Raw genomic sequence first — 27,049 nt, 5'->3', positions numbered from 1 at the left:
GCAGAGATTCTGGCCCCTCTCCCCCACATTCCTCCAACCTGAATTTCCTGCATGAGGAATGCGTGAGACAAAGCCATTTGGTGGAAGATGCTAATTTAAACTTATAGAAAAATAACAGCTTAAAAGGGGAGGGGAGGAGGGAGCTTTAATCCTTCACAAAAAAACATAACAGCTTGTGATCACTACATATATCTATCTCAGGAGGCACGGGAGTCAGTAAGAGCAATGAGGCAAACTGTTAGGGCTTGAGCTGTCCAGGAACAAAGGGGACTACGGAAGATACACTGCCTTACACAAGTTCGATGTGAATTTGTACTTGCTCTAGTGTCTGTATTTAGCTGCAAGGTTCAGTTACCCATTCCTTGGTCTCTCTTAAAACACAGCAAGGAGATTTTCTGCCACATTGTTCTCATGCACATGCAATGCTGCTTCAAGGAAGTTTCTGTAACAGGGGAAAAATTTCCTCAAGAGAGCACTCTGGGAACAATGACAAGCCCCAGGTTTTGGTTTAGAAAGAAAAACCTACCACAAACCTACCACCACCCAAATCCAAAAGAGATCCAAGTTAATGGGATCTTTCAATGCCCTCTGCTGTTCCCAGTCATTCAGCTTCCACCCTACTCTATAATAACACTGGGCTGGGGCTCAGGGCTGGCAGTGTCCCAGCCCCTTTCTCAGGCGGGTTGGAGCCACAGCTTGCAAATATGCTGAAGTTTAATGCAATCTGTCTTCCTGGGTAATCACATTCCGCCTGCACTGCACACAATAAAGATGTATTGGTAAATGCATTTGCTAAAGATACACTCCACAGAAAAGGCTACAAGGCTGATTTACAGGAGGCGAGGCGAAAGCATCAGGTAACAGAGACTGGCAATAGATGCACCAGTGCTCCATGCACAGCACCAGAGGGCATGGATTGTGCAGCAGTGGCACAGGCACTGCTTTACTTTAAAGCTGAGAAAGAAAAAGAAACCACATGTTTTGGGAGATGGAGACTTGAAAGATATCAGAGAAAAGCCCTTTCCCTGGCAGCCTTAACCTTGCTGATTTGCAGACATACAAAGACCTTCTTTGTAAACAGGAAGGAAAAAAATTCCACTAGGACTAGCAACAACATTTGGTCTAATATATCCTGACAATTTTCCCATCTCCTTCTGTCGGGTTTCTTCTGGGAGCTGGCTGGCAGCTTGTTTCATGTTATACTTAAATCAGGCATACAGCTTCCCCTCACAATGCTAATGCGACAGAGAAAGACTGCTTCTATGAAATCTTCACCTCTCCCCCAGCCTTTGCATTAGTAATCCCATGAGAGGAATCTCGGGTTTCTATTCCCAGAAGGCTCCATCCTTTTCCCCAAATCCACCTTACTATTCTCAGCATTTTTGGAGAATTGGAGAATTTTCTGCCCTCAAAAAACAAGGAAAAGTCTGCTTTTGGGGGACACTTGACCCACTGAGTTCTCACATGGGGAACAGAATCCTTTGCACTCCGGATATCCCAAGCAGCAGAGTATGTCTTACCATGCACTTTTACCAAGACCATATGCTACTTGTAATGTCCAAATACTTCATTTTTCTTTTCTCCTTCACTTGTTTTAATAGCCAGAAAATATTCCAAGGTACCAAGCAGCTGGTGTCCTAAGGCATCAACAGAATCTACTAGGGTTCTGCATCTCAGAAGGAATAGCCATAAGGCTTGCTGACTCTCTGCACAAGATGATGCACTTCTCTTAGCAGGCAGCAGCTTTGCTCAGTAAAGAAGCCTCCACCTGTGAACTCCCATAATGGGAGGATGCTTACAGCCCATTCAAAATGTTGCCACCACTAGCAAAATGGCTTTGCTTAGCCTTTGCAAAAGAGACTATCCAAAAAGGTAAAACTTGTGGAAATTATTGTGACTGATTTTGAAACCTAGAACCACTGGAGTCAGTAGTTTGGTGGCAGCCCTGTATAACAGGACTCATAGGAATAAAGCCAAGACATACCGCAGTGTGACTAGGAAATGTGAAATGAATGTGGGAAAAGGAATAAAAAGAAGAAAACAATTGTCTCCTATGAATGTGGCAAATTGACTAAAAGATACCATGCCTCTCAGAAACACTTCCCAGAAGAAAACACCATGCAAAACTGGACAGCAAAGCCAGCCAGGTACAACAGAGCAGCTTTTATTACCTTCTGAGCGGCACTAACGCAGCGCTGATATTCCTTAGCCAGCTCGGAGCATTTGAGCACTTCACATTTGTTTTCTTGGTAGCACTTCAGAATTTCAGACTGCAGGTTCGCACAGACAGGGTCAGTGTTCCTTCTCCTGTGGGGAAAATAAGCACAGGGAAAAAAAGAAAAGTATGAAGAGGAGTTTTCACACACTTACCTTGTACTGGAGACCCAGTCTCTATTACACTAGTCGTAATTTAGAAACTGGTGGGAACAGCAATCACCAAAGTTGGTCAAAGGACCTGCAGTGTCTTTTGGCTGAGAAATCTAGGGTACCTAGCAGAAAAACAGAACACCTTTCTAGGCTGGTGTGGAAGGCAGTTTTACCCTTAGATAGAAGTTTGTCTCTCCTCTGCAGTCAAAAAAGAAAGTCAATTCCAAGAGGTTCAATTATTTCCCCAACTCACATTGGAAATCTTTGGCAGAACTCAGGAATCCTGATTGGGCCTGCACTAGATCTGTACACAGTCTGATAAGGACCTGAACAGACTTGTTGAATAAGCTGCCTCAATCTATTGTATTTTCATCTGTTTAAACACTTCAACAAATCCAACATGGTTGGAAGCATTGCTCTTCTCCTAGAGACTGGAATAATAGCAAGACCAGCTATCTGTTTCTTTGTATTTCTGAAGCAATTAGTAGTCATACTCTGTAAATGGCATTGACAGCTACCCAAGAACAATTAGGGATGATGTTCTTACACTCTAATGTGTATGTGTACATATGGCACATCATCAGCAACAGTACCATAAAGAGGAGGGTCATTGTAAAACAATACCAGCAACAGTGACACAAACATAGTAACGACAGTGTCGTCAGCTGCACAGACAGGCAGACAGACATTGCAGGAGTCTGCAGCACAATTGCCACAGGATGCTTTACCAGAGAACAAGAGAGCATATGCTTAGGTGTAGCAATCCTCAGACGCTGCTTCCTAAACCATAAACCCATTTAATTCTTTGCATTTTCTGCCCCAATGTGATTAGAGAGATGTGTCCAAATATCAAATGCACCTCTTCCTTCCAAAGCACTTGATGCCACAGGCAGACATTAGTGCCACGCTGTGATGTATTCACTTCCACACTAACGACAGGCACTCATTCAGCAACAGGGCTTCATAGCAAGGCAGAGAGAAAACAGGATCTGTTCCTGGGCATGCCTCATCTCAGGTGGAACAGACTTCTAAGAAATCTTAAACCAAGATCATCTAAAAGCTTTCAAAGAGCTCAGATGAGAGTTTCCAAATCATGCTCATTTTTTAAGCAGCTGGAAGGCAAGCAGAAGGGCCAAAAGAAGAAAAAAAAAAATACCTCTGTCCTTTCCGTATCAGCAATCTGATTGCTCCCTCAAAATAGTTTGGTTGAGATATACTCCAAATGATACCTTTCCAGTCCTCAGTCCTACTGTCAACATACACAGACAAATTAAGAATTTATCAGCTACAGTTTGACAGTCACACTCTAAATCACTGAGGTTTGGATCAGAAACCACCAAAGATACTACACAGACATCTTTTTCCACCTCTGCTCTAATCTTACAGCTTTAGAAGAAACTTATTTCATGTATGGTCCCTAGTGGCTAGTGCACATTTCTAATTTCTATGTTCTATAGCAAATCACCTTTAAAGCCTCTAAAAATCCATATTCTAAAAAAAAATCCTCAACTTTTGGAATAGGAAAGAACCCAGGGAGAGCTTCAGAAACTCATAATGTTGGCATTTTGCTTTGTCACTAACTTTAATGTCACTCTAATCAAATCAGTGAGACTGTGGAAATGATACCAAACAATACCAGGTCAGGAAATACCACCAAATCCCTCACTTCATTGAAGAAGTTAAGACTTTTAAAATTAGGTTTTTTGAAACCCAGCCATGTTAAACTGAAGGACATTTTGCAATTCTCACACAGAGAACTGGAAGAGCAAAAAAGGACAGCACGCCGCAAACCAGTCTGTATTCGTCTGAAGTGAACAACATGGTGCAAACATCTCAAAAGTATTTAGATGAATGCTTGAGGTTGCCATTGTCAGCATGGAGAGCTATAGGAATTACACCTTTTTTTTTTTCTGGGTCTGTTTCCTCACCATCCCTCCTACTGCACCAGCCTTCGCTGCCTAGAGTAAATATAACACTGGGACCCATCTGTGGGCTCAGACAGTAGTGCAAAGTCTGTTGTTCTCTTCTCAAGGAGACCTCTTGATGCTCAGCCCACAGTGCAGAGGGGTATTTAAAAGCTACACAGTGGTGAATGAGAAGCCACAGAGTGAGTGTGGCTGCTTAAAGGATACCAGAGGCAAGGGATCAGTCAGCTCAGAATGGCATACATTGTCCAGCAAGTACTTAAATCAGTGTTCACACAATACAATAGAATACACCAGGTTGGAAGAGACCTTAGAGATCATCACGTCCAACCTATCATCCAGCCCACCTAATCAACTAAACCATGAAACCAAGCACCCTATCAGGTCTCCTAAACACCTCCAATGATGGTGACTCCACCACGTCCCCGGGCAGCCCACTCCAATGGGCAATCACTCTCTCTGTGTAGAATTTCCTCCTAACCTCCAGCCTAAGCCTCCCCTGGTGCAGCTTGAGACCGTGTACTCTTGTTCTGGCACTCACCTGCCACTTCTCACAACACACAGGATTTATTTGGTACCAGGTACTCAGAAGCATAACAAGAATATTCTCCTTTATTTCTTGAATAAAGCCAACTGTGGTCATGCATCAATTGCATCAGGTTCTTAAAACAGATTTTGAGAAACTAATCAAAACAATGCAAAGCCGGTTAAGGTAATTATCAATACACATTACACAAACCAATATGTCAGTGCATTCACAAGTGAATTGGAAATTCATCAGAACCAGTTAAATCCCACTGAGAATGACATTTGACTCTGGAGCAGTAAGCTAGTGCTGTGTGGGAGAAAACTGTCACTGTGCCCCACTGTGCAGTGTGAGCTATGAAACGAGGGGACAAGAAGTAAATGTCAGCTTGCCACAAGGAAGCATATCCTGCAGAGCCTGGGAGTACACAAGTCACCCACATCTAGCAGACAAGTTGGGGTACCCATCTGGACTGAAAAGGGATCTCTCTAGTGCTTTGGTGAACAAGTGCTCAAGCACAGTAATCACTACTGCTGTCCTACCTGACTCAAAGGGTTGCCACTGATGCTCACACTAAGTCTCTTACCTTCAGGTTGTAACATTTCCATACAAGGGGGAACTATAGCCCTGTAACACTACTTGCATCTTACAGCCTCTGCTTGTAGGTATTTGAAAAGAAAAGGAACCTAAACACAAAAAACTTGATGGGCACGAGTAGCGGCTAACTACAAACATCTCTGCTGAGAGCAATGACACATTGACTTCCAAAGGAGGTGGACCTTTGCCAGCTATCTCACTTGAACCTCAACCTAGCTCAAGGCTGTTGGCTCTAATTAACCTTTAGAAAAATTAATCTTCTGGACTCTTCACTACACTGCTCTTGGTAAGCACCTCATTGTTTGAAGGGTTTTATTACTATTTCTTAAACAACAAGGGGGAAGGAACATGGTGGAGCAGGGATGAGGTTTGAATACATAAAGAGCAGAAAACTAGCACGCTTTGACCTTTCTTCTACAATGGGTCACAGTTTTAAGCATAATATGCCACCATCAAATAAGGCAGACAATTAGCCTCTGTCTGAAACAAAACACGTTGCAATTGCTACCACTATTAGCAAAACAGATGCAAGGGGCTCCTTTACAGCAGCTAGGAAAAAGACAAGAGAGAAAGGCTGGGCTGGGAGGGGCTAGGACAATACCTGCAGACAGGGATGAATGGGAGATGAGCCCTGACAATACCTGGGAAATAAATGCAGGATATACAGAATATGAAAGATTAAACCAATAACCTGCACTCTCGTCTCTTGGGAGGAAGAGGAATGGAGAGAAGATGACAGGCAAGAAAAACTAGAGGATGAACTCAGAAATAAAACTCATTAGCAGGGTGTCCCCCATCATAGCAGGGAAAGAAACCTGTGCCTCACCACTGTTCAATGGGAAGGAAGGCTATGTACACATGAAATCCATTATTTCAGAACTTCCCCTCCCATGGAGGGATCTAAATCAGGTCTCTGTCTGGAAAACAAGGGAGAGGTTTTCTTAAAATGAAACAAAGGGCATTTTCTCTCTGCTATCCCTTGAGGTAAGACAAAACGAGCATGATCTTGCTGCATTTTGACACACCAAGAGTTACCAAATCCTCTCTATCACTGCATATTCCCTTTTACTTTATTTAATAAATGAAATCTCATCAACTTATCCTTCTTCTATTATCACTGCTGACATCAATCTGATAATATTGGCTTGGCGTGGAATCGTGCTATTATATGTCCTCTTGATATTTAATTTAAGAGAAACGTCTGCAGTGGGGTGAATATGTGAAGCAAGCTTTTTATTACTGGCAGCAGTAAGGATGCTGGGAGTGAATTAGACATTCATCTTAGTCAGGGCCAATCTAGTGGCTCAGAAGAGGTTTTCTTCTTAACCCCCTCCTAACTGTTCAATAGCAGCAGGTAATGGCTGCTCCAGTCAATAACTGCATTCATTTGTCTTGGCAAATTCATTTCTACGTGGATATAAACCCCACGAAGAAGTGCTAAGTGTCCGGGAGGTTAAAGCAAGGTTCTTTGAGAATTTCCATCCTAAGCTCTGCAATAGTGGGAAGAGTGCTGGCCTAAATGTCCATCAATTAATCAAGAAGCAACATAGCTTCCAAAGACAAACACAAAAAACTTACTGCAAGAGGCAATTAAGGCCCTATCATCATGATACAGACCCCCAAAGACAGGAGGTCTCAAACACAGCACAACGGCTGCTGGCGAGTTGCCGCTGACAAGTTTCCTTTATGGAAGAAGACTTACGGACTCAGTATTGGAAAGCAAGGGAAAGCTGGAAGATAGGTATGTATCAGCTAGTTCTTTCACCCAGCTGAAAAATCAGACTAGCCAAGAGAGATGCATCTTTAGTGCTTTAGGACTTGGCAGCTCTTTAGACTAGTGCAAAGTGAGTGCCACACCACCACTTGGCTTCACTGGGTAGAACAGCAATTCCAGATGGAGTTTAGAGCAAGATTCTCTTTTTCACCTTTTACTCTGGGAAACTACTCAAGATAAGGAAAAAAAAACCCAACAAAAACTAAGCAACTGATGGTATCTAAAGGTAGACATTTGGATATTTCTGTTCAGAAAGCAAAAAACAAAGGTATGCAGGGTGCCTCACATATGACCATTTCAGAGCAGCTAACTTCAGCACGCAGCTGCAAGCAGCAACATAGATGGGGCAGTAACCTGGAATTTCCTGTGGGCTGCAAAATCCAACAACTGCTAGCTGCCTTCTACTGCATTATTTGACTAGGACTAGTGTCTGAGGTAACTTGAGCAAGCCACATCAGTCACCATTGTCACCACAGTGCAGACAGCCTCAAAGGTCAGCAATGAAGAGCATGTGCAGCACTACGAGCAAAACCCAGGGCACAGAGCAGCAGTTTCTGCATGTCAAGGAGGAATCAGCTGGTCAGCACGTACAGGGTACATTACAGGCACTTCAGACTAAACTCAGTGGTGGTTTGCTCACATCAGCGTGGCGTGCTGCCATGCTGTACTGTATAGGGATGAAAACTGGTAAGTGGTTAACTGACCTGTAAAACTGCTTTGTCCCTTGGGTAGCACTGACGGCTTCTCTTTAACATGTCAGAAAAATAACTCCAGACAAATGCAATACACAGCACATAGCAAGGTTCCATCCTCTCTCATTAGTGCATCCTTGACATTTACAGCAGAAAATTAAACACAATTGAAGCATTTTCACCCACATAAAACAACCTCATCAGCTCAGAACAAAGGGTCCTGAAAGCTAACTTTCAGCACAGGCCACAGGACTTCACTGTCACAAAGCAAGCACTACAGCCTGACAGCCACCTATGGGATTCCCTGATTCTGCACATCAGCCTGATAACATGGCTTTAAATGAAAGAGGGAAGGGTCATGTTGCAGCTGTCTGGCAGGAAAAGTAAGAGAAGGAGTAAGTTTAATAGATTATCCAAATGTCTACTAAAAATGCAGTAATATTTAAGCTACATAACCTAGCTCAGTGTAAACTGAATGCCTCACGAGGATAGACTAATGTGATTAGGAAGGAAATATTTCTGATCAGCCTCATGTATTCAAAAGACTGCTCATCAGGCATTGCCACTGATCTGGATGGAATACAAGGCTTGTAGAAGCAACATTGTGTAGAGCAAGAGGAAACAGGCTACAAAACAAGGATGAAACCTCATGACAATTTTCATGAGAATAGGGGCAGTGTGTCCAAATCTCAGCTGAAGCAGTTGTATTCTTGTCTTTCTAAACCTTTTTCCATGTGCCTTGTCACATTGTTTGCAGCACACTACAGCACAGCTGCCCTATTTCCCCTCTCTCTTTCTCCTCTTGACAGCTGCATTTCAATAACAGGTCACACAATTCTCTTTTTCCCTACCTTGTCCACAAAAGTGCCTAATGAATGTATATTTATAGAGCACTGTGAGTTTCTGCATGACTCCGTGATCCTACAAAATTTGTCACTCAAGTACTTCCCAATCTCCATTCTTGTTTTGACAGCTTGTTTGAAGCTGCCACACAATTCCCCACTGCAATTTGTGCACTCAATGCACCCTTGTCCTTCCCAGGACTGATATCTCCTTTCCTTCTGATACAGACACGCAGAAGCTGTTCTGAAATCTTCTTCTGTGTAAGCAATTAGATTCTATCACTGAGAACAAAAGTTACACAAATGCCCAAATCTCAAGTGTCAGCAACTTGTTGTGTCACTGTACTGTGTTCAGTGAAAACAGCCTGACACAACCACATTTTCTTCAGGAAAAAAACCCCAAAACAAAACCCCACCCCACAAAACAAGCCAACAAAAAAACCCCAAACAAAAAAAAACAAGAAAAAACACCTAAAATCCCCCCAAAATACAATGAATAATAAGAAGAAAGAAAGGTAAAACCAGGCCAAAACCAAAACCCAAGCTCTGAAATATAGGGATTGCAGTGGAAAATACTAAGAATCTAGCAGTTCTCTGTAATAACCTCTAATTTTGGAAATCCAACAACCTCTCCATTTCAGTGATGAAATTGATGCAGAGATTGTGTGACCCATCCAGTGCTGGTTCCAAGTCTTCTATTTTTCTTACTCCAATGTAGCATCAACTCTCTTACCCTCCTATACAGTCTATCCTCACACACAAGGGGTCATTTCCCATTTGATTAATAGGTCATCCTAAAAGATTTCAATTCACACTTCATTGCACTTTGCCAAGTGCAGCTTCACAACCAAATTCTACCAGCTTCCTCAGCTCCCCCCATAAGCTGCAGGCACTTGGGTTTTGGTGGTGGGCTGTGGGTCTTCAGGGGAGGAGGAGGGCAGCAATATGCAAAATACTGTACAAAACCATATAAAAAAATCAAGTGATCCCTATCCTACTGAACCTGGAAACACAATAACTAATCATCTCTTTATTAGCATTCTGCAGGGCAGATGGCAAGTGGTTTGGAATAATGAGAGACTTTTCCCCACAATTGGATAATTCCAATGTACATTTGGATGTAAATTCTTTACTGATTACGATGGTAGAATACTGAGTTATGAGAAACTGCCTCTTCCTTCACTTGCCAAGAGATACAGAAGTTAACAGAACCGGATCTCCTGCCCACAAAGCCATGCACCACTTTTTCCAGAGATGCCAAGCTACTAAAAGTTGACTAGGAAAGATGAAGAGCCTAAAGTTAGCAGCAAAATGGTCTCTGGAAGCCAAGCAGGAATGAGTCAGAATCTTGTTGCTGGAAGGAGTTCTCTGAATCAGAAAGGAAGCTGGCTCAGCTCCCACAAGGCAGAAAAGCAATATAGCAAGCAATAACCGAATCTGAAAACAACACACAGCCCAACAAGTGACCCGAATAGGGAGTTTCTTTCTTCAGAGAAAATAAAAAATAAAAACTTGAAAACTAGTTAAGATCTCAGGTCAGGAAGGGAATGCATGCAGTTACAGAACACATGCAGCCCTGGCCCAAAGAATGCATAGGTTGTGGCAGTGCTGAGATTGCCCAGGGTTAGCTGGGACACTACTTGCTGAGAGAATGGTGGACCCATATTCTTTGTTGGTCTACTAAAGCCCTCCCCAAAAAGTATTCTGAAGAAAGTGCATGCTGATTTCACATAACCACAAGACAAGAGGGGGACACAGGTGTTCAGTAAATGTTTCTTATGGGAATGGAATGGAATGAAATAAGAATAGGATAAGAATAGGACAGGAATCGGATGGAATAGGATGGAATGGAATGGAATCAGAATAGAATCAGAATAGAATCAGAATAGAATAAGAATAGAATAGACCAGACCAGAACAGGTTGGAAGAGACCTTTGAGATCACTGTGTCCAACCTATTATCCAACACCATCTAATCAACTAAACCATGCCACCAAGTGCCCCATCCAGTCTCTTCCTAAACCCCTCCAGTGATGGTGACTCCACCACCTCTCTGGGCAGCCCATTCCAATGGCAAACTACTCTTTCATTGAAGAACTTCTTCCTAACATCCAGCCTAAACCTCCCCTGGCGCAGCTTGAGACTGTGTCCTCTTGTTCTAGTGCTGGATGCCTGGGGAGAAGAGACCAACCCCCACCTGGCTACAAACCCCTTTCAGGTAGTTGTAGACAGCAATAAGGTCTCCCCTGTGCCTCTTCTCCAGGCTAAGCAACCCCATGTGGGATGATCTTGCAACAATGTCAGACTGCTAAGGGAAGGGCTTTGGAAGAAGCTGCTTCTCTGAAATGCCACTAGGCATTGCGCTAGGTCTCTACACTTTACACCAGACTACATAAGGGGCTGCTGGTGACAAATGAAAACATGAGTCCATCAGTAAATTCTGCAGTGACAGTGTGGCACATCCTGCTGAAGCAGAAACAAAAATTTGCAAGGAGAATGAAGCTGCTGGCAAAGTTCAGGTGGGATAGGAAGCTAAATATCATATTCAAAAACTCCCCTTGTTTCTGCCCATACTCTAATCTAAACCACAGTGCCCCTCTATAACCATCCTGTGCAACTTGCTGAGTACTGACTCATGCCCCAAAGGACAACAACAGTGGTGCTTTCAAAGAACACTCAAAGTCTTGAAGTCTGTTTGGGGGACGTGGGGAATTGGGATTGTTTGGTGGTTTGGGGTTTTTTTCTCTTGTTTTAAAGGAACTATCATGTGTTCAAGAAGTCCTCAGAGAACTGGAAATAAAAATCCCTTGCAGAAAGTAATTTATATAACATTGTTTTAAGTATGGAGAAGAGCACATGAAGAGTCTTATGTGAGTCAGTGGGACCCCTGGCTACCCAAGGCTGCTCCTTCATGTTAGGAAGCACTGTGTTGAGAAGTTCTCTCTGAAGAAACAATATTCCCCGAACAAGTAAATGCTCCTGTCTTCCAAACACCACTTTTATGGGCCAAATTCATTCTGACTGTGGTTGGTGTGCTATGTGCATGTCCCAGACAGGCAGGCAAGAGACACTTCCAGGACAAGGAAAGGATAGGAAGAAAGAACCAACCCCAGCAAAGTACTCTTATTGTGGGGTGGAGTACCATTTGACCTTGAGACTCCAAAAACTAATGGGACTCCACAGCCTAGAAACCTATTTTAGCAGAGTAGCTTCATGAATTATTAAAACCAATGAAAATAAATAAATACTAAAATAAATTAAGACTTCTAAGCCTGGTGTGATAGAGATGATTTTTAACTTCTAATTGAGGAAAGGACCTCAATCTCTCATCATTCAACAGCACCTAACACCACCAAGTTCCTCTGTACAGATGGATCAGCATGATGGAAATTGTCCACAGTCATCCTGCCACAGTTTACCTCCTCAGGAGGAGGAGATACAGAAGTTCTGGCCTACAGAATAAACTATTTCTCTCCTTAGATTTCCCCCACTAGTACCAGCCTTTGGCCTCTCCTTTCAGCCCTCCATCACTCCAGGAGAAGACTCTCACTCAACAGTAAGTAAAGACATTTTGCACAGCACATATAATCCAGAATCAGGAACACAATTAGTGTTCAAAATAGCAACACTGCCCTTGAAATAATTTGCTACTGAATTAATGACCAGATTGTTAGGAGTGTTACCTCAACTTTGCCTTAGGCTGCTAATTAGCAAACAAGTCATTAATTCACTGGTAACAAGTAGTTTCTCGGGCATTATTGCTTCTGACATCCTCAATTCACCACTCTTTTTGGAAAGCTTCCCCAGACAACTTTAACCTCAATCCTCTACAAATAACCCCCATGCCACTACCACCAGCACACTATGCACCACACACACTGGAATATGAGAGGCAGAAAGCCACCACAGGAATAAGCTGAGCTGGGTCATTAATTAGAATAGAATAGAATTAACCAGGTTGGAAAAGACCTTTGAGATCATCAAGTCCAACCTATTATCCAACACTATCTAATCAACTAAACCATGCAACCAAGCACCCCATCAAATCTCTTCCTAAACACTTCCAGTGATGGCAACTCCACCACCTCCCTGGCAGCCCATTCCAATGGCCAATATCTCTTTCTGTGAAGAACTTCTTCCAAACATGCAGTCTAAACCTCCCGTGGCACAGCTTGAGACTTTGTCCTCTTGTTCTATCACAGGTTGCCTGGGAGAAGAGACCAACCCCCTCCTGGCTACAACCTCCCTTCAGGTAGTTGTAGAGAAAAATAAGGTCTCCCCTGAGCCTACTCTTCTCCAGGCTAAGCAATCCCAGCTCCCTCAGCCTCTCCTCACGGGGCCTGTGCTCCAAACCCCTCCCCAGCTTTGTTGCCCTTCTCTGGACACCTTCCAGCATCTCAACATCTTTCCTAAACTGAGGAGCCCAGAACTGGACACAGGACTCAAGGTGTGGCCTAACCAGTGCTGTGTACAGGGGCAGAATGACTTCCCTGCTCCTGCTGGCCACACTGTTCCTGATACAGGCCAGGATGCCATTGGCCTTCTTGGCCACCTGGGCACATTAATACTCACGGTGCCTTTCCCAGCTCAACTAAGGGGAGGGGGTGACCAAAGGCACAATAAGGTCTCAACACTGGTGTGGACCTGTGATTACATATAATATAAAATGCTGTGGAACCTGGAGAAACCTTGCTTCCACCATGGTACACAGTGGAACATGGAACTCCCAATCTGAGGGCAGAGATCTGCTTCTGTTTCCACTGCATTCTCCATGATAAAGAGCTTTGGACTGAAAGATTTCACGTGCTCTGATGCACAATAAGTATTTCTGAGGTTTGTTTTAACAGCTGCACAAATATCCACGCTTTTGAAAACAATCTGGATTTGGCCTGCCAACAAACCCTGATCTAAGAGTTTTATAATGACAACATTAGTACAGAATACGAGTGCTTTCCATGTAAAAATCGATAGCAACAGAAACATCCCTAATAGACTACACGGAGTCTTTGGCACCTCTTCCTTTGCTATTCCAGTCATTCCTGTTCAAGTCTTATTTTACACATTCCCAAGTTCTACCAATGCACCTTTGAAGGAATGCCCTTGCCATTTTGGAAAGATATGTTCATATTTTACACCAGTTTTTCAGCACTAACAAACCTGCAATCTGGGTTCTTTCGACTGATGTATTCGTCATCCCTCACCACGCCTGAGGGGAAAGACAGTGCCGTGAACATTAGATTACAAAATCATTTTATTAACTGGGCAAAAGGAAAGTCTTATTTAGAATCAGAGAATCAATAAGGTTGGGAAAGACCTCAAAGATCATCAAGTCCATCCTGTCACCCAAGACCTCATGACTACTAAACCATGGCACCAAGTGCCACGTCCAATCCCTTTTTGAACACCTCCAGGGTGTGTGCCTCCACCACCTCCCTGGGCAGCACATAGAACCAGCATCTTGGTGATCCCCAAGAACTGAACTGGGAAAAGATTTAACAGCTTGGATGAAGTTTACACAGTGATGCATTTTAAAGATTTAAAATTCAGTTCAAAAAAGAATACCCTGGCCCAGCTGGAACATTTACACAAACCCATTGCATATATTTGTCTGTTATTATCACATATCACATTACTAAAGAAGTAGGGGAACAAACCTTGCCTCAAAAATCAATGCACTGGTAGAAAAAGTTGCTTAACAAGGGGTCTTCCAGAGTTCATAACAAAAATGTTTACATGCCAATGTAAACGAGTGAAAACCTCTGTGAAGCAGAACTGAAAATGATCAGAAAGCTTTTCCTTCAGTAAAACTCCATGTAAAGTGACACCAAGTCAAAACTGGGCCATCTACTCTTTTACTCTCTTTTGAAGTAATTTTGGGGAAATTCTCCTACAGCAATATTCCAGTTTCCTACCAAGAGCAACTTCATAAATCTGAGACAGCAAAGCTTTGACTAATAACTCATCCCTTTATTTAAAGATTACGTGAAGCAGACTCAGCACAGACAGAAGTAGAAGCAACTAACACAAACCAAGGACCGAGGGAAGAACAGGGCTGGGATGGAGTCTAACTGATTTTTGTGAAGGTGTCATCATTGCGGGTCACAAAAGCCCTGTGTTGAGATAAGGCTGGGGATGACCTCCCAGTGGTAATCAGTCTTTTACTCTTGAACACTCTTAAATCCATATTGCAGAAGCTCTTCATTTCAACACTGAATTAATCATTCATTTAATCTAATGCTAGGAGAAATCCCAAAGCAATTTTGTTTGCAAATTATGATGTCTTTACCCTTCTCCTTGGGCTTCACAACTGTCCACATAGTAACTGTTTCAGAGATTGACTTCTGGGCACAGCCCTCTGTTGAAACACCTGAAGCCTCACAGGAGATTTCAAAATTAATATCCCATAACCACCTTAAGAACTTTCCAGATCTACACAAACAAGGAGGGTGGGGGTGGAGGAAAAAAGAAAAGGTAATTCCTGCAGGTTCCAGTTAGTGTTGCCATTTGGATGGGCCATCAGCCTTATAAAATTCTGTGCAATTCAATAAAACCTTCATTTCCATGAGTACTGACAGGAAGTCATAAGTTTCCTGTTCCCAGCAGAAAGACCATCTATGAACCTTTTTCCCCTACCCCACCACATCAGTGTGGATCTCTGCTCCACATTCAGCCCAGGAGGATACTTATTATGTGCCAGTTTCTCTAATGTAATCACCTTAAATACTCATGTCCATTAAGTGTAAAGATCTTAGGACCATTAAAAGGAACCCTTGGATACTAAGTCCTATATGGAGTAAATCTCTTCAGCAGTTTCTCCACTGGAAAGCTGCTTTGGATTCAAGGTTGATCTCTACCAGGATAAGATACCATTGTTTGATAACAGCCCAAAGCATAAGCAGTCCTCTATGCACAACATGCACAGCAACACAGCCACAGTAAGCAGCTTCAGAAACACTTCTGCAAACTGTAAGGAGTTCTCAGGCTGAGAACCCAGCCTCAGAACAATTTTATCTTTTAACAGCTTCCTAATCCCTTCACCCCACTCCTGCAGCTTTACCTTTTAGACAGTCACACACCCCCATGCCAATCCTTGCATCCAAATTTAACAACTACAAAAAAGAAAACCATAAGGCAACCCTCACAAAAAGAAAATAAATCTTATTTCTAACAAACAAACCACACAAAAAAAAACCCAACCAGCATTTTGAGGATAAATCTAGAGTGCCTGCACTAAGCCATAACCTCTTTACTGTTGGGTTGGGTTTTTTTTTTTCCCCCCTCTTCCCCTTAACAGATTCAGAGACTGTAATAACATTTAATCCTCAGAAGCTAATCTAAATGTAACACTCAAAAGAAGACAAAGACAACGTAACAGAAAAAAAATGTGGCCACTGCCTTTTGGGAGTGCTGCTTTATCCCCAGAGCGAGAGCATTAATAGAGCTTGGAATGAAATGCCATTTTATTCTCTGTAGCGGGGAGGGGATTAGCAAGTTGTCTTCTCTAAACCCAGTCTGAGTCATGGCTCTATGAACACTGAGAAAAGGATGTGGAACGAAGGGAAGGGCGGGGAGCGCTGGCTTTTTATTTACACGCCGCTTCCTTTGTGGGTGGTTACTGATGTGCACAATTTGCTAAACAGGGAAGAAAAAGGGGGGAAAAAGTTGTAGGTCCCCAGACTTTAATTTTGTTGGTTAACAAAAGAGAAAAATCATAATGCACCAATTATAACAACATCTAGACAATATGTCTGTGGCAACTGTCCAATTCACCACAGCATGTAAGCAACAAGGGCAAGTTGCTTAAGGTGCTGAAAGCTGCGCTCAGTGGTTTCTTGTTGCTAGGATCTTTTTTCTGGGAGAAACAGGTTGGACAGAGCCCAGAACAAAGAAGGAGACACTGCAGTAGGAGGAACATGGAGACGTGAGCAGGCTGGGTTTAAGTGAAGAGATGAGGAACAAAGTCTACTGTACAAGTCAGGCCATGCAAGCATCAAGCCTAGCATCCTACCTTGAAGTAGAAACCAAGAGCTAATGACTGTCAGTGATTTAATATGAAGCTCAGCAATAAGTACTCCACTTCTGTTTCTATACAAAGGGAGACAGGAAGGTTTACCTGCCTAACTCACAGGCATGCTGTGAAGGGTCACTGGTGGAAAGCTTGTACAGCATTCCAAAGTCTTGCAACACCTGATAATCACTAAGGAGAGGAAATAGTCCATGGAACACTTCACCACTCGTACAGTTGTAGGTGCTGATAAGGAAATTACAGAAGTCAGTAAGTTACAAGAAATAAAAATGTGGGTTTGTTTCAGATATTTGTATCTTTGCTTCAACATGGCCTCCAAAAAGCAGAGTACTCACTGTGGAAAGAGCTCCTGCTTTATTCCCTTCTTTATCCATCAACTACGCTGATACACAATGGCAGAAGACAATAAACACAGGGTAGATTGGTCTCGAGGCTCAACTGCCAGGAAGAGGTCAAAGAGTACAGTGAAGCAGAGCTGATATAAACTAGAGAAGAGACACTATGGGAAGGAGACACACTCTCTTCTGCAGATGGGGAAAGTGCCACTCCTGGTTTCCTTTTGTTACAGGAGCTGTCATAGTTCAGCATAGGAAGCAGGCAGACCAGGGCTTTATTCATACTTTGGCAGTATTCCAGTTCATGTAATTTTGCTGGAGTGTCAGTTTATTCCTGCCAACCAAGCTAATAGATCTGCATAAATCATTCTTACCTATCTTAGCACTTACTGTGCTTGTATATCTAATAAGAAAGTGCAAAACAGGATGAGCAAACTATTCTTTCCACTGAAGTCACAGGGTCTTATCATTTATTACCATAAACTGCCTGCAGAACAACTTGAATCTACAATGGCTGACAAGAAGCTCTCACAACAGACTTCAACTCCTATCAATTAAGCATGAATACCAATGTAAGAAGGAAGTTTCCTTGACCCTGTCCCAGCCTTATTCAAGACACATGTACTCTTTGAGAGTGTTCCTAGGGTGTGATATACACCAGGGTAGCAACCTTGAAAGGGCTCACTGCCTGCTGCTGTAAGACACCCCTAGACTGCAGGCTGATGGGGCAAAACAATGACTCTTCCCACATGCACAACTATCAAAGGGCATTATCCCAGACTGTGCCCTCAGCTTTGTCCTTTCTCAAGGCACCCCTCCAGCTATATTATCTTTTCAGTCAGTGTCACGTTAGGGTAGGTGTCTCCTATGGCTGCAAGGAAGGCAGCCTAAGGAATCTGTCCCTTTATGATGGCTCTTGTTCATACAGCCATCAAAGAGCACTGTACAAAGGGCAGAAGCCAGGGATTAGCAGATGATAAGGGCTCACAGAAAAGGGGAATAAACCCTTAAGAGACTATAAATACATGTTCTGAATCTTGAAAGAAGTCATTAGCATCTGCACTGGCCTCAGCCAATAAACTTTATGAGAAATGTTTGCATTCCTAAGCTTGCTATATTACCAGTCTTCATCTCCACAAGAAACACAGGATACCAAATGAAACTGGAACCAGACTTTAGACTGCTATAAAAAATAGGTTAGTTACAGTCTGTAATAGCAAGAGAACATAATCCCAAGTCCCAGTCTCTTCCTCTACCAACTGATGAAGATAAATCATTGCTACATGTGTTCCCAAAAACTGAAAGGCTTGGGGCTTTTTAGCCTGGAGACTAATGGGAGTGGAAACTGAGAGGAGAGCTTATCAATGCTTATAAATACCTAAAAGGTGACAGAAGGATGAGGCCAGTCTGTTTTCATTAGGGCCCAGGGACAGGACAAGAGGTAATGGGCACAAACTTGAACACAGGAAGTTCCATCTAAACATGAGGAGGAACTTCTTTACTTTGAGGTCATGGAGCACTGGAAAAGGCTGCTCAGATTGGTGGTGGAGTCTGTCTCTGGAGTCTGTCACTCATAGCCTGCCCAGATGCCATGCTGTGCAACCTGTTCTAGGTGAACCTGCGCTGGCGGTGCAGGTTGGACTAGATGATCTCCAGGGGTCCCTTCCAACTCCTATCACTCTGTGATGGCACATCTGCAGAAGCAAATCTGAGAAAAGGCTGAGCTGATCAAAGACTGCCAGAACTTTATGTCCTATGAATTTTTAAATATTTTTTTAAACCCCCAGAATTTAGAATTCTGCGACGGAGACCCGCACGAAAATGCACGCAATGTGTTAGCTGCCTTGGTTTGGCTTCTTTAGCAACTTACTGCTTGACTGTCCAAACAAAAATGTGAAATCACAACAGGTTATGTGATGCTTTGGCAGCCAAACATAATTTTGAGTACAGACAGCACAATATACTGCACCCCCCACTAACATATTCATCACTACCATATTATCTATTTATGCAATTAAATATCGTACAGTCTGGACTGGACCCAACTGGACTACATATGCCACTACTCCAGTTTACTGCACATTGGCCAACTGTTTACCCAACTGAAATCAGAGTACTGCTCTTGACAGTGTAATTGCTTTGGACTCATTAATATTAAAGAATTATAGAAAATATTTTTTCTTGGACAGCTGTTAGTGCATGTGGAACAATAAGCTACATAACACTACTGGCAAATCCAAATGGAGTTTAGACACTAAATATACTCATGGTAAAGGGAAAAAGAACACCACACATTAAAGGTACACTAATTGTGCCAAGGGCCATAAACAAGGCCAGAAAAATCATTGCAGCCATTCTAAGAAAGCAGTTGTGTTAATTACAACTCTGTTTTAATTGAAATTTACAGGGCTAAGATTCAGACTGTTTAGCTTTTTCTTCCCTGGACAATGCAAACTTTAGAAGTGATGCCATTCTTCCTACCCCTGTGCACTTGCCCAGTGCTGCAATGTGTAGGTTAAACACCTTGGGTCAAAGCTTGAACAGGCTAAGCATGTTCCATTGCCATTTTCAAACTGCCAGGCAATATTCCTGTTCAGTGACAATTTTCCAAGTCCTTCTCTTCTTCTCCCTTGTTCTCCCTTGCAAGATCTAGCAACTTTACACTGAATTCTGTCAAGCTGGGCACAGAAAGAAGTTGCTAGCTCATCAGCCCCCTAAACACCTGACAGGAGGTAACTTCACACTCCATTTATGGGAATATCCAGAGGCTACACGCAGAGCTTTACAGAATGCAGCTGGAACTGACAGAAAGCACAAAAATGGCTCCTCACTTTATTGACTCCTCTGCCTTGGTGGCTGCCTCCTGGTACTGCTCCGACGTCAGCTTGTAGATCTCCGCATTCTGAAACAGAGAACATAATGCTCAGCTCTAACAGTTAAAGGCACCTCAGATCTTACCCCGTCACAAAGTCATATTCTATAATTAATGACGATTTCCAACAACAAAGAGCATATTCAGTTCAAAGAGCACACACAAAAAACTATGAAAAATAAAATGCTTAAGAGTTTATTTTCTTTTCAGCAAAACTCATCAGGCCATGACATGTCCTCCATTCTGCACTTCACCCTTCAGAAGGGAGGGGGGGGAGGTCACTAAAACCCAACCCTCAGCTTTGATTATTCCATGTAACCACTAAACTGAGGTGTTTCCAGCACCAACTTAGTTTGAGTTAGGTTATGTTTTGTTCTTTTTTTTGCCTTTAATTGCTGTGAAGGATCTTGTAAGTTACTGACATGCAAGCATCAAAATTGGCTGCTAGCACTGGAAAATCCATTTTACATTTCAGTGCTTCTACTTATGTTACTTATTCTTTAAAAGAAAATTATGCAGCCTGTTTGCCTTTTAACAACACAGGGAGGTGTATCAGGTATCAGTTAAGGCCCTGTCAGTCTGGAGTGTCTTGCTGCAGGGCTTAAGAGGTTTGCATTAAATTCTCCCAAGCTTCCACAGAGAGAGTTTTAGTTCACAACTGCCAGGCTGCTGAACATGGAGGATGAATTCTTGCTCTCAGCAGCACCTACAAGCCTCCCAAGCACGAGCAGCAGAAGGGAATGGCTGCACACCACCAGTAACTTCACTGCAAGGTTTTGTGTCACTAAATTGCTGAAAAAGCTACTTCAGGCAAAGCCTCTGGACTTCATACTGAAATAGCTGCAATTACCTCACTCCAAGCTCATCTGCAAGGGCCTTAGTCTGAAAAGGCGCATGCAGAAAATATGCAATAATCAATCAAAAAAGTGACAAAACGGCACTGAAAGCGAGGACAGCTATTCATTTAGGGCTGGTTCTAGCTGCTATCTCATCTCTCCCCAGATTTGGTCATTTTGTATAGAACACTATTCTTGCCCTTCTCCATTTATTTTCCCATAGATGCAGCTGTGGTCCTGCACATGATGAGGCGACACACATTGTTCCGTGGTTAGAAAAAGGAAAGGACAGATATAACTCAAGTTCTATTAGCGGTTCTGCCACTTGTGCAATCATGGGCAAGTCACCATTCCCCATCTGCAAGCGAGGGATAACAGCTGCCTGTATCACTGAAGTTGTGTGAAGCTCAGCTAATTGGAAGGCTTATACAAGTTTCCAGAGCCTAAGCTTCCAGGTGCTATATTTAAGCATTTTATCTCTGGTGCCTGAATTTATGTCACATACCAAAAAAAAAAAAGAACCCACAGACCAGACTTTGCTTTTCCTGACTTTGACCTAGGGGACAGACTTAAACTGAGAAATCATGGAAGAGTAACCACTCAAAAATGCATTTTGCCAGCAAATTGTCATTAATGTTTTTTCTTTACTTATTTGTTACATAATGGTCACATTTCTATGCTATTAAACTCATTTTGCTCCTTCCCATAATCAAAAGTTCAGCTTTTAATGGAGCGTTTTCCTCTGTCCTGTAAACAGACCTCATGACTTTCAGCTCCCTGCTGTTACTTATTCACACATGAAACCACAGGACCTGGGCTTCATTAATTAAATTTACCATTAAAAATTAAATAATGTGAATAAGTAGATGTAAGCTTTATCTCCATGGGCTTCATAAGTCTCATCATTTCTCCAATTACTACTCAAGCAATTTTCATATTTCATACTGTCTGATTTCTCAAAGGGACTGGATTTGAAAGATCAAAATGAGAGAAACTGGGGAAGAAAGAAAGCAAGGTGGTAGAATTAAACATTTTTCAGGCAAGAGGAAGTAGCCCCGTCAGATACTATTAGCCTGCAGCACTCTGCAGTGAAACAGCAGCAGGAGAGGAAAACAGGAACAAATATGTTGTACGTGAGACCCAGCATGAGGTTGGCATTTAACCCACCCAAAGGAAAGAAAAACAGCCAACAGAGTCATTTGCTGGTTGCACTGTCGATTAAAGCGGTTGTGGCACAACCTTGCCTAGATTATTAGGGAGAGTTCAACTACCCAGCAGTATCATCAGCCTCAGCTTCACCACCACCAGCTACAAACATGGGCAAAAAGGAGTTGGGGAAGAAATCACTATGAAATAGGTCTGGATCATAAAAAACTGATAAAAGCAGGCAAGTGAGAACCTCATCAGAAAGGCAAGAAACTCAGTGAGGGAAAAGAGAAGGAGATCTTGCCTCCAAGAAGCCAAAAGGCACATGGCACAATGCAGAGATCAAGGAGGGGCACAGAAGACCTGCAACCTGCAGATGAAAGCAGCTGAGTTGTGAAAATGAAAAGGAAACATATTTGCATGTGATCCAGCTGGGCCTCCTGCCTTTGGATCAGACCTCTCTGCCACTTTCTTCTCCCCTCCCCTTCAACAACCCTAGGAAACAGTGAAGCACTATTGCCAACGCTATGAATCAGAATCTTTAAATGCTTCCCCAAGTATGAAAAACAGAGTTTTGCCATTTAAACCTGAGTTCATTCAACAAGCAGACTTGTTAAACAGGTTTTCCTTGGCCTCTGGGCCCTTTCCTACCTTGGGAAAATCAAATTCACTTTTGTCCTAAACGCTAAATGAGCAACAGACAGGCCTTTCGGCATCGACACAGCCACGGCACTTCTTTGATTTGGGGCTTGTATGCACAGAGAATAATTTTCCAAATATCCTCATCTGGACAGCTTCAGATGCAAGATCTGCTTAGTTTTCAGTGCTTTCCCTACCACACTCTGGCAGAGGATGTACCAATGGACTACAAAAATCCTAGGACTTTGTAACAGGGCTGCAAACGAGGAACCAAGCCAGGAACCACCTAGGCACTTCCCATGGCTTCAGCAGAACTGCCCCCACACAATGGCTATTCAGAAAGATCAAGGTGTGGTATTTGCACTTGAAACAAAGGTCTGAGGTGCACAGCCTTAGTGAAGTCCTTTCCCTTCATAAAACAATATTCAGTTGCAGAGTAAAAGAGAACATTCAACACAAAATTACAGGACATCAATGCTGCTTTTAATTTACATTTACAATATTTGATGCTTGAGATAAAATAGCAGCTCACAGAGAAAAAAATTGAGCATGAGACCTCAACTATTATTAAATAAAGCTCCTGGCAGTTTTAGTTGCAGAAATAAGTTTAAAAACATGACCAAAGGACACTATAAGGGCTCAAATAACAAGACACACAGAAAGAATGAATGAACCACCTAAAATGTTTCACTTCTCTCAATAAAGCTGAGCCTTAGGCGACGCAACTTTAGAACATCAGATCTTTGTCATATGGAGAAAGAGCTCTCCAGAGAGGACAAACAAACTAAACAAAGAAATGTTAGTTTGAAAGATTTTTCCCTGCTATTAAATGATGGTTCGTAGCAAATAATAGAAACACTGAGAAGTTATAAAAATACATAACCAGAGCCTAAAGACCAACAGAACCACTTTCATTTACCCTGCTGCTCTCCTACAACAGATCTGCTGCTATACTCTTGCTCCCCACTCTTCCCATAACATCTTTGCACTAAAAATTTCCCTTCCCAAAGAGAGTACATTTTACTATTCAGAGCTAAATTTGAAGTAATCTTAATTCATCATTCCTCCTTGGCTGCAAACACGTAGAGAAACTCCAACACTCACTACTACACCTTGCTACGCTGCCCCAGCCCTTTCCACAACATATAGCAGAGGAAGTAAGGAAACAATATAGCAGAAGATGGAGTTCTCAGGGTTATTTCAGGAGGGAAAGTAATTGAAGTATAAAGAGAAAACCCTGCCAGCTCATTCTCACATTGACATTAAACTACATTCCTTACAACTCCAGTGAAACACGCGCTGCTTGCGCTAACATGTAAAACAGAAAATCAAGCGAGGCGAGCATGAGGAACCAGAAATTAATCAGATTTTAGGCAAAATTCTTTGTGCACATCAAGCTCAGATGAGGGAAAAAAAAAAAAATCTGACACTGGGTCACAGATTTCTCCATCAGGTTCAGTCTGGGTCAATAGATCAGAAGGTATTTGGATTAAACAAAAAAGCCCATCCACCACCACAGCCTATCTGGAGATTTTTTTGACACCTCAGAGTACAGAAGCCTGTCAGTGGTCACAGCGTTTAAAGATACAAAGAGGATTAACAGCTGTTGAAATGTTGCCAGCCTAGATGAACGCTAGTGATACCTCTGATGAAATGGAGCAGGCCAGTGAGGCCATGACAAATGCTGCATGCAACAGCCAAGGGATTAGATGGTACAAACCGCCTCACACCTGACAGACATGTTGCTTCGATCCCCTCTCCCAACAGCTGTGCTTGCCCGCTCCCAGCAAACCTCTTGCCACAAGCCCTGCCCGAGCTGAAAGGAGCACAAGAGGTGGTGCTGCGCGGCAGGAGGAATTACACAGCGTGCCCTGGGAGCAGAAAACACCGTCAATTTGGGAGAGAAAGGGGAAAGGAAAGCAGAGGTTACTCCTCACGTATCAAATGCCAACTGGGAGACATTCGAATTCCTGCTTCCAGCTGCTTCTGAAGCCAAAAATAAAACCTAATACATCCTGATAAAGCAGCACGACTGTTGCCTGCCTGCGTGCTCCCAGGGAGGGGGAACACACGTGTGCCCTCAACACAGCTGCTGCCATGAGGAGCAGCGGGAAGCTAGAGAAAAAAACCTTTGGTTAGCACAGGCTTCAGGAACCACCTTTGCTCACAGCACTGCCTAAGGGAAGCAGAGATACACTCAGGCACCACCCCTCACCGGGTCGCTGGTTCACATGCACTATAAATCAGGTTGCTCATTCTCACCGCTCATGCAAATGGCTCCTAACAGATGTGAAAAATTACCCCATCTCACTGCACCCCTCCCACAGGTACACAGGCAGAGGAACTGAACTCATCTGTTCACTGGATGACAGTTTGGAGCTGTTAAAAATCAACCTCCACAATCAGTCACTGCTATCGACTTGGTCCAAATCGGGAAGTTTGGGATTTCAGGACACACTGCAAGAGGCAATCTCTTCATTTCCTGAGCTCAGTCTTCAAGTTACTGCTCAGACTTTTTGTTGGTATCAGCTAATGTTTAGCTAAAAGCTCATTCACAGTTTCTCCTTCCTATCAAGCAAAAGCACAGATATACATAGAAGACGGTTTGGCAAGAAAAAGAATCATGCATATCAAGCATATCACGAGAGCACAGAAGCCAGAGGTTAAAATGCTTTTATGCAAATTTAAATGGTTTGGGCTTTTTTTTTTCCCTCAAAAGGTAATAGAGGAAAGATGCAACTACAAGCATCTTGCTGATATGGAAAAAAAGTTGTTGTTTTTTTCAGCCAAAGCCAACTTCTAAACACAGCTCAGTTGTTTGCTGTTCATGTGTGGGTTCATCCACTCCTCCCACTGAGGGCAACAATGAAATGAGAGCATTGAATCTGTGTCGTTCTATTCTTTCCTTTGGCAACAAACTGTAAGATCATAAAATTTGGATTAAAATTCAGAGAAGAAAGAAAAAAGAGCAATGTCCACAGTAACAGCACAGCAAACTTAAACTAGTCATGGGCAGAAGTATGTAACTGTTTGAACAGATCTTCTTATGACTGCAATATTATCTTGAGTTGAAAGCAAAATATTAATTCTGTAGCATATCTGGAGAGCTTCTCAGAGACATAAACCCACAAAATACCAATCTCCTCAAAAGGAGAGCTGGGAAGAAGAACCACAGCTGGGTTTATCCTGTGGATGACAAGCTAGGCACAAAAAGGTCATGTTATAGCCCCTAAAGCACACAGTGAACCAAAGCTACATATTCTAGAACTTCCAGAACCAGGTCCCACATCTAGAGATAGAGATACTCGATTTGGGTGAAAATGGGTTTACAGACCCAGACTGTGATTGTATGGCAGAGTCAGACTGTGTCTATGAAGGTACAGGGAGAAGAGTCCAGTTAAAACATGTACCCCACAGAGGATGGTATTAGGAACTTCTCCAAGGAGCTGCAAGTGCCTCACTGTAAGCATTCAGAAAAGGTTCATGTTATCTTCAAATCAAAAAGACAGTCAACAACAAAGAAATTTTTACTACAGAAGCCATCAAAAGAGGAAGGACCAAAAGAAACCCAGAAAGAATTGAAGGCTGTGTTTATACAAGGTTGTTTTAAAGCACACAGTTCTGAAAGACTGAAAATAACAAATTAGTAATTCTTTAAAGACAAATGCTGTAAAATAAAAGTACCTTCAAAGAAAAAGGCCATAAAATGCCAGCAGGCAACCCAGGCTTTCTGACAAGGACAGCAACAGCATCGTGAAAGGCCCAGTTTAACACCAAAACTCTTGTAGGAGAGCATTGCCCTGCTCTCCTCATAGCTGGAAGCTTAATATAGGAGTGAGAAGTCTTAGGTTAGGAATTCACAGTAAATGCCTGAATCAATTATACCTGACAAGTGCAGGTAAACAGGCTTCCCAGGCATTGATTAAACATCAAGAGTTCTCAGCATCTACTTCAGAGAACTCCGACACCTGGCTGACCTAAACAGGCAATACAGCAGCCATGACATTAAGGGCACAGCTAAGCCTGGGCTAGGCAGTTGCACAACTACTCCCACCAAGATACGTGGATCCTACCAGCTGACCCATGACACAGTCAGGATGAACTCCCAGATCCAAGGACACTGCTTCTAACTGGGCATTGTGCAAGAGAGGCACGCAGAGAATCAGTGCTAAGGGAGGGGGAGGAGACGCAAAGAGGGAACTGCCAGAATATCAGGAGTGCCACGGTAAGCAGCTGAAGGCCTCACTAGGAGGCTGACCAGCACTTTAGAGGGAAAAAATAAAAGTACCAACAAAACAACCCAAAAGAAAACAGGCAGTCATCAAGTACTTGTCATGCATTAAAAAGGATACTACGTACATTCTCCTGTCAGGCCCATCACAGGAGCTTATTTTGGGAAGGGAAGAACATTATAGCTAAGGTTTGATGCCATCATGCCAAAGCTGGTATTTGACAGAGCCTCCAACAGAACTC

At 42.8% G+C, this 27,049-nt stretch overlaps 1 protein-coding gene across 3 annotated transcripts in view; it reads right to left on the bottom strand.

Moving 5' to 3' along the window:
* Positions 1-27,049, bottom strand: part of CHCHD6 (coiled-coil-helix-coiled-coil-helix domain containing 6) — a 123,099-nt gene that overhangs the window by 39,054 nt on the left and 56,996 nt on the right. For all 3 annotated transcript variants that reach the window (XM_068163802.1, XM_068163801.1, XM_068163803.1), the window contains 2 exons: positions 19,915-19,985; positions 2,172-2,307 (listed from right to left, as the gene is read on the bottom strand). In XM_068163802.1, the coding sequence (XP_068019903.1) occupies positions 2,172-2,307; positions 19,915-19,985 (207 nt within the window). The remainder of the gene's footprint in view (positions 1-2,171; positions 2,308-19,914; positions 19,986-27,049) is intronic.

The sequence above is a fragment of the Melanerpes formicivorus genome, unplaced genomic scaffold (genome assembly GCF_026170545.1).
Source record: "Melanerpes formicivorus ecotype bairdi unplaced genomic scaffold, bMelFor1.0.p_v2 SCAF_74, whole genome shotgun sequence".
Lineage (NCBI taxonomy): Eukaryota > Metazoa > Chordata > Aves > Piciformes > Picidae > Melanerpes > Melanerpes formicivorus.
The sequence above is the reverse complement of the archived record's forward strand: the minus strand, read 5'-3'. Positions and strand labels throughout refer to the sequence as shown.